The 8,948-nt window shown below is 36.7% G+C and overlaps 1 protein-coding gene across 7 annotated transcripts in view; it reads left to right on the forward strand.

Annotated features, from left to right (window-relative positions):
• Positions 1-8,948, forward strand: part of LOC106871733 (clathrin interactor 1) — a 172,755-nt gene that overhangs the window by 133,773 nt on the left and 30,034 nt on the right. For all 7 annotated transcript variants that reach the window (XM_052965741.1, XM_052965736.1, XM_052965739.1 and 4 more), the window contains exons 9-11: positions 1,660-1,729; positions 4,551-4,803; positions 6,487-6,549. In XM_052965741.1, the coding sequence (XP_052821701.1) occupies positions 1,660-1,729; positions 4,551-4,803; positions 6,487-6,549 (386 nt within the window). The remainder of the gene's footprint in view (positions 1-1,659; positions 1,730-4,550; positions 4,804-6,486; positions 6,550-8,948) is intronic.

An 8,948-nucleotide genomic window follows, 5' to 3' on the forward strand; every position in this document is an offset into this window, starting at 1 on the left:
ACTGCCTTTCGTGTCGGTGGCATGTAAAAGTACCCACTACACTTTTGGAGTGGTTGGCATTAGGAAGGGCATCCAGCTGTAGAAACTCTGCCAAATCAGATTGGAGCTTGGTGTAGCCATCTGGTTCACCAGTCCTCAGTCAAATCTTCCAACCCATGCTAGCATGGAAAGCGGACGTTAAACGATGATGATGATGATATATATACATATCGAGTTTATAGCTAGTTATACTATTTTCCAGTAATGAGAGAGCAAGAGAGCTTTCATCAATTTTGTTGTATAAGATTCCAAGAAATGAATAGAGTATGGTCATCATTGCACGAAATCTAGAGAAAAGAACCTTGTACTTTTGAAAACAGTATTGGGATATTACTCAAGAAACATATCTCCCCACCTCTCTCTCTCTCTCTCTTTCTCTCTCTCTACACACAATACTGGTGAAGAGTATAATGAGCTATAAACTCCATTTTAAGGAGAGTAGAGTGGTGGTGAAGGAAATAAGTTATAATACATATATACAGACATGCATGGTAGCAACCCATGCTACCATGGAAAAGGAGCTGTGAAAAAGTACGGAAACACATATGAGGTATGTTCAAAAAGTATCCAACTTTATATTTTCCTGCCAAAACTAATGCTGTGTGAACAAAATCTTTTGGGTGGAATGTGATGCCACCCTCCTTGTTCATGCAGGAAAATTTCCATGCTAGTTGGCTGCATCAGCTCCCTGAGTACAGACATGTAGTGCATGTTATTCAGATTTTCATTTTCACCGAACGGAGATCTTGCATCAAGTTTTGCCAAAAGCAAAGCTTAGTGATAATTAAGCTCAGACTATCCAGAAGAATCAGCAGCTCTGTGGCAATGATGTCATGGGTAAAACTCAGATCAAGGAGTGGTAAAACTGCTTCAAACATGGTCACACTTCAGTGGAGAATGACGCACACTTAGGCAGGGCCATCCACAAGCTGAAATGAGGAGCTGATTGAAAAGGTTCAGCAATTTAGGGATTTACTCATGCAGTGGGAATAAGCACAGCATCAGTGCATTCCATTTTAATGGAGGATTTGTGCATGCAGACATGTAGTGCATGTTATTCAGATTTTCATTTTCACCGAACGGAGATCTTGCATCAAGTTTTGCCAAAAGCAAAGCTTAGTGATAATTAAGCTCAGACTATCCAGAAGAATCAGCAAAATTTGTCCCCAAGCAGCAGAAGCAACTGTGTGTGTGGAATTCATTCAGGACATGCTGGATAGTGCAAACCAAGATTCAGACTTCATGCAGACTATCATAGCTAGTGATGACACAAGGGTTTATGGTCTTTACTCGATGCATTCAGTCATCTTGCATGAAAACGAAGATCTGATGAGCACTCACTACATGTCTGTACTCTGGATGTTACAATCAAGAACTGACATAGCTTAGGGATGAGAAACTTTTTACACCTGTGCAAGAAGGATGACGTCACCTCCCAACCATAGGATTTTGCCCATACAGCGTTAGTTTTGGTGGGACAAAATAAAGTTGGATCTTGTGTATATCATGTGGTTGATCTGAGAAAGAAAAGAAAATGTATTTCTTTCTGTTAAATATTGTGAATTGCTTAAACCTACACTTCTTTTGCAATTTGTTTCATTCACAATTATTTCTTTCTAGGTAATTCTAATGGTGAATTTGGTGAGTTTTCTGCTTTTCAAGGAGTTGCAGCCACCAGTGTAACATCATCGTGAGTTACACTAACTTACTTTTATATCAAAACTTACTTTTATATTAATAAAAATTTTGTTAGTTTACAAAACATATTTTATAGATACACTAACAAATTGTGGCTCTTTGTCCAGTGTAAGAAATTGTTATCTTGGATCTTGGAGTTAGATACTTTATAATATTTTGTCTCACACCTCCACACTTTAACTTTGAGTCCTGCTGTGATTAACCTTGCCTTTCATTACTACACCCTTGAAAATCATATTATGCAGCTACACCCAACATCCTTTTGTTCTTACAAACAAGTGATTTTGTACCCATGTAATAGAATATGTAAAAAGTTATATTAGTTGTTCGTTAAAAAGGCAATTGTGCTCCAGACACATATTTCTTCACTCTGTCTAACAAGAATAGGATTAGGTTTTTGTTTAGTGCATTTCAGAAAGTAACAGCTCCTCTTATAAAGAACTTTATACATATTTTTAAGACCTATCACTCTTTTGTAACAACCCTTGTTACTTGGTTTGTACATTTTATGCCAAGTAGCTGTAGTTGTTGCTGATATTTCTGCAAACACTCTGTACACTCATGATTATCGCTGATTAAACAGAAATAATTAAAGGCCTTCCAACTATGACCATCCAATCTTTCATTTTAGGCATAGTATATTTAAGACTACATTGTCAAATATGTTTTCCTTAAAAAAAAAAAGATGTGATTTGAGGAATACTTCATTGTCATTTCCAGTAAGTTGAGTGACTACATGGAGGTTTACTCATTCGCTTAAGTAGCTGAATATACTCAGCAACCACAATTTGTTAATACTAACCAGCTTGAGACTGCTTCTTGTTCTTTGATACTGAAACTCTTGACTTTAAGCTTAATAAATCATATGAGAATAGCTTTAGGATTGTTAGAAGTTAGCACAGGGTAGTTTATGTTGGTATGCTATGTTACAACAAACTTCAGCATCTTGAGAGAAAGAATGATAGCTGTATGGATATTACCCAAAACAAATAGTGTAAGATGGTTATCTTCTATAACAACAAACCATATTTTAATAATTTCTGAAACTAATAGATTACTATGGTAAATTAGGTGTCGTACTTTAAGTTCAGTGATTAGTAGTTTAAACTGTTTATGTATATATTTACTTTTTATTGCTCATAAAAAACGCCCAAAATAGCAACATTGTCTACATGGGTAAACCGATACAGGAAACGTTGACTAAGTTATTCTTATATTACAAACATGAAACTAATTGAAATACTTAAATGAATTACCTCCCTTGAATATTTCGAATTCGTTTTAATGTTAACAATTTCAGAAGATATATACATCCCAAGATTTCTTCCTATTCCTTTCAAATTCCAAATCGAAGAGTTTCTCATCAGGCCCTCGTTGAAATTACAAATTCGATTTTGAAAATATTTTTTTTCATAGGTAACTGACTGAATTTTAGGGTTTGGAAACAAAAATGACTCATAACAAATAAATAGCTAAAAAGAGCATTGTTTACTAAGAATAATGAAACTTATCATTGTTTGAGCATTTATTTTATGTATAGTCTGTGGTTAGCAAAAAAAACCAAATCAGTTGGGGTATATTTTTACATCCATTTATGTTTTGAGTCCAAATCTTTCCCAAGTCAACTTGGTCATTCTGTGATTGAGAAAATATTAGTGAGCTTGGTTAATTGTCTATGCTTTAGAACAGTGGTTCCCAGCCTGTGGTCCATGGACCCCTGATGGTCTACAAAGGTAGTACCGGGGTTTCCAGAAACTAAATTCAAAATTTCACATATATATATATATATATATATATATATATATATATATTATTTTGTTTAAAAGAGTTCCAACACTGTCTGTTTTTTATGTTATATTAATATTCCTGCAGAACCAATGTGGGGTATAGAATATGGAATATACAATATATAATACAATATATAATATAAAATAAAATAAAATAGATGACACCATGAAATAAAGTATTGAATGTAGATGAAATATTGAGTGTTCAATATAAAGGATCAAATATATAAATATAAGTATATAAAGGCGACTCGAGTTTCAGGGCTATTTCCTTTCGTCATGGCCGGTATATATATATATATATGCTTAAGGATAAGCATATTAAAAGGGGTCCATGAGAAAACTCATTTAAATAAAAAGGGGTCCTTGGTAAGGAAAAGGTTGGGAACCACTGCTTTAGAAGATGAAGCTCTAGCATGATTGCAACCCAATGACAGCAACCAGTGAAGGAGTGAAAAAATATAAATATTAACTAATAATTGTTTGAGGTCTTTTTTTAATGACTGGTTGACATTATAGCAGTGGGCATGCATTCAGGTTACTCTGTCAAATGTAAATCTTATTTATTCACATTATTTTGAAGTAATCATGCATTTTCTTGTAACTTCAAAATTTCGATGATGTTAACGTTTATTTTTTAAATGACATTGTCGGATAGGTGTAAGAGGCTGGACCTGGCCAATTTGAACATAAAACAGTTAGATATTTGGGCTGGATATGGTTTGTTTAAATGTTAAAGGGGTAATGTGCATCACTATGTCTGCTTGTCCTTCAGTTATCCACTGTTACAGTTATATGCACATTGCAGTTCAACTTGAGGAATGGGCCATTCTGAAGCTGGACAGCTTCAGTTCCTTAGGATTTATTAGAGAAGTCCAAAGTTTAGATGCAACATAAGAATTTCTGCTGGGAGTTTTCTTTTATGTGTTTATGTGTGTTATGCCTGGGGCTATTTTCTGTTTTTCCATATGGTCTAATTTCTGGGGTTTTTTTTTTTTTGTTTTTTTTTTTATCTTTAAATTTCAGTTCACAAAGTAACTTTGCTGACTTTTCCAAGATGAACACTGCTGCTCCTCAAAATTCTTCTTCAGTCCAACCAGTTGTTGCAAGCACCACACCATCTGCTGATTTATATGATGTATTTAGTACCCCAGTTTCTAATCCTGCCAGTGGAGGCAGCATACCTCCAATGCAAGCTCCCAACCTTGCTTCTCCATTGAATCCTTCTGGGACATTAACATCACAGATAACCACTGGTTCAGCCATCAGCATGCAGACTGTAAGTACATTTTTCTCTTATTTTACTAGTTAAACTCATTAGAATGTAGCATTTTAAGGGGTTTATCTGGTTATAACAACCCATTACTCTGTCTAGTATTTATCTTATTAATCAAAATTAAATGAATAGAAAGGGACGTAACCAAGCTGGAATTAAATACCATAAGGCTTTTTTTGACCAACATCCTGTTTCTCCCAGTTCGCACTAAATACATGGGCACTGACTATGTGGTTAAAAAGTTCACTTCATAACAACATGATTTCATGTTCAGGTGGCAGGCTGGCAAAATCATTAGCATGCCAGACAAAATGTTTAGTGGCATTTCATCTGTTTTTTTTATATTCCAAGTTCATATTCCACCAAGGTCAACTTGCCCTTCATCTTTTCGTGGTCAATAAAATAAGTACCAGTTGAGTACTGGGATCAGTGTAATCAATTATCCCTGTCTCCCAAAATTTCAGGCCTTGTGCCTTTAGTAGAAAGGATCATTATTATTATTATTATTATTATTATTATTATTATTATTATTGAGTGAGAGAACAGTGCATGCCATCAAAGTGACACTGGGGTAAAATATACAAAGCCCAGTATACCCATCAGGACTACCCGTCTGATAAGGGTACATCAGACACATGCATCACAACCATATGTGCATGATATGGTGATCTCATATCAAGATAAACAGCGCATGACCTTGCCGGTGGGGCCCAGTTAGAATTTTCTTCAGGTTGAGTAGCCTATCCCACTCATAAGGTCCCTGAATAAGGGTTGTTTAAGAATGTTGAATGAAACACCCATGTTTCCAAAGGGAAATTATCCAAACTCCAAAGAATTCCTCTCAACACATGTCTATGATGCTTCCCCACAACTTCTGCTTGTGATCAGAGATGTACATATCGTCAGCCACCAAGGGACATGCTCAACTGGTTAAGGTCAAACAACCGACAAGCAAATCTGTGGTATCGAGCAGAATATTTGCTGGAGCCCATCTTTTATACCAAGACAAAACAATGTACATGATAACACTTCCAGTCAGTTAAGATCAGAAGCAATGAGAGCCACTGCCTGATACTGCATCAGAGCATTTATTATTATTAGTTATTATTATTATCGTTGTTGTTGTTATTATGGTGAGCTGGCAGAATTATTAGCATCTCAGGCAAAACGCTTAGTGGCATTTCATCCGTCTTCATGTTCTAAGTTCAAATTCTGCTAAGGTTGACCTTGCCTTTTATCCTTTCAGGGTCAATAAAATAAGTACCAGTTGAATACTGGGATCGATGCAATCAACTTACCCCCCACTCCACCCCAATTGCTGGTCTTGTGCCAAACTTTGAAATTATTACTATTATTAAGAAAAAGAAGAAAAGGCGAACAACTGGCAGAATTAAGAGAGCACCAGACAAAATGTTTTGCAGTATGTGATTATGTCCCTTTAAATTCTGCCAATCAACTTTGCCTTTTCATATTTCTAGTGTTTATAAAACAATTACTTTACCAATATGCAAATATCCAGATGTGTGAACTATGCTTCTTTATGTAAAATTAGGTAAATAGTTTAAAAAGAAAGCACTTCTGTAAGCAGCAAAGAAAATTATCCTCCAAAAAATTTAGTGATTTCTTTTAATAATGATAGTAACAATAATGTGTATCTCTTTCTTTTTTTCTGCTTTTCTTTTCCAGTTGAGTGGGATGAGTTTAGGAACCAGTACCGTTCCAATGCAAGGAATTGGTATGATGCCATCGGTAGGTATTTGATCCAGCATTATACTACATCCACGTACTTATGCATACACTGTCACCTTGAAAATATGAACAACAGTAACGTTCTATTTTAGAGCAAATATACTTTGAAAAACATCTTTCTTTTCAAAGAACTTTTTCAATTAACACCCACTGATTTAAACCATCCAGGAATATACATTTTGGTTATTCATCATCATCATCATTATTGTTATCATTGTTTGTCATCTGTTTTCCCTGCTGGCATAGGATCAACAATTTGACAGGATCCAGCAAGCCACGAAGTTTTGTTGAGCTCCAGTATCATCTTTGGCATGGTGTTTACAGCTGGATGCCCTTCCTGATGTCGACCACTTTACAGTGTGTACTGGCTGCTTATTTTCATGCCACCAGTTTGGTACTTTGATTTTTTTTTTTAAGAGAAAAAAAACTACATTATGTGATGTTAAGTGTGATATTGTTTGCTGCTTATTCTCAAGTGCTATTGTTTTACTTCAAGTGAAACTTTAAATTTTTAAACACACATGTACACCCGCATGCACATATATACATGATGGCTGTCCACTCGTGACTGAAGAAAATCATTGCTGACCTTTAGAAACATTATGCACTCTAGGACTAACATATATTTTGCATTTGTGGCTCTGTTGGTGACTAATGAGCCCTGCTCCTGACAAGCATACATGATTGCAAACATTGCAAACCAAGCTTCCCCCATTCACTACACTAGCAGTGCACTTTCGAGCAGTACGCTTAAATTCTTCATGCTGAATATGTGCTCTCTCAAAGGTGCCAACCCCTTCCTTAACCTGCTTCCTCCATCTGTGGCAATGACAGGCATTGCTCTTCCAGTCGGTCTCCTGCATATCACAGGCCTTTAATGAGGACGTGACACAGTCCTTAAATCGCAGCCTTGGTTTCTGCCAGGGTCTCTTTCCACTAACAAGTTCCCCATATAGCATCTGTTTAAGGATCCTGCTATCCTTCATTCTAATAAGGTGTCCAGTCAAATGTAACTGGTGCTTGTACACCATTGCCTCAGTACTCAAGATATCAGCTTTCCTCAGGACCTGTGTGTCTGGAGTTTTTAAGGTCCAGCCAACATTCAGAATGTGTCTCAGACATCCCTGATGAAAGTGTTCAAGGACCTTTACATGACATTTGTAAAGGGTCCATGTATCACATGAGTAAAGGAGCAATGTCAGTACACATGCACGGTACACAGCACTTTTTGTTTGCCATGTGATACCATGCTGAGACCAGACACGAGACTGAAGAGACTGGAAGGAATCAGTTAATCTTTGTAGCCTGAAAGATATTTCATCATCCAGGGAGTAAGAACAGCTGAGTGTGCTGCCCAGGTAGACAAACTTGTCTACCACTTTCAGAATTGTTTCTTCAACCAAGATAGCTTGTTCCACATATGGATTTCCTGGTGCAGGCTGGAACATTAAAACAGTCTTGTCCAGGCTAATGTTGAGTCCAAATGCCTTGCAAGAAGCAAAAATACGATTCACAAGTCACAGTCATCTGCATGAAGGAGGTCACAAATAAGAAACTGGAAAACTTTTGCATCGGTGGCAAATCAGCACAGATTAAAGAGGCAGCCGGAAGATCGATACCTGACATATATTCCCAGAGAGCTAATCACAGCGAAAGCATGAGTAAAAGCAGCAGCAAAGTACAAAGAAAAGAGAATTGGGACAAGGATATCACCCTGTTTGACATCATTCTCTACAGGTATGAGTCTTGCCATGCCACCACCAACATTGACCCAAGCCTCCATCTCATCATGAAATGATTTAATTATAGATACAAAGTAATCTGGACATTCAAGTTTGCCAAGTATTTTCCATCACAAAGCCCTATTCACAGTATCAAAGGCCTTGGTTAAATCAGTGAATACCTGGACAAGATCCATATTCTGCTCATATCACTTCTCCTGCATCTGTCTTGTTGTGTAAATCATATCCATTGTTCCTCTACCAGATCGGAAGCCACATTGAGATTTAAATAGGACCTCATTTACAAGACACCCATTCAGGTGGGTAAGAAGAATATTTGCCAGAACCTTGCTAGCAGCTGATAGTAGAGCAATACCTCTGTAGTTACCACACATTATTCTAGCTCCTTTCCCTTTATAAAGAGGAAGAATGATTGCATCCTTCCAGTCCTTAGGCATTGTACCATCCTTCCAGATTACACTAATAAGTTCATGAAGAGACTAAATCACCACCAAATCATAAGACCGCAGCACAATTCCATCCTTTCTAGGTGCCCTACCAAGATTCAATTTACTTATTGCTGTCATTACCTCATCTGCTGAGGGCATGGAATCTAAGGAGCCAATAATAGGTCTTTGTTGCATAGTATCAATCACTGTTTCATCCTCAATTGACTCA

This window comes from Octopus bimaculoides, chromosome 2 (genome assembly GCF_001194135.2).
Source record: "Octopus bimaculoides isolate UCB-OBI-ISO-001 chromosome 2, ASM119413v2, whole genome shotgun sequence".
NCBI lineage: Eukaryota > Metazoa > Mollusca > Cephalopoda > Octopoda > Octopodidae > Octopus > Octopus bimaculoides.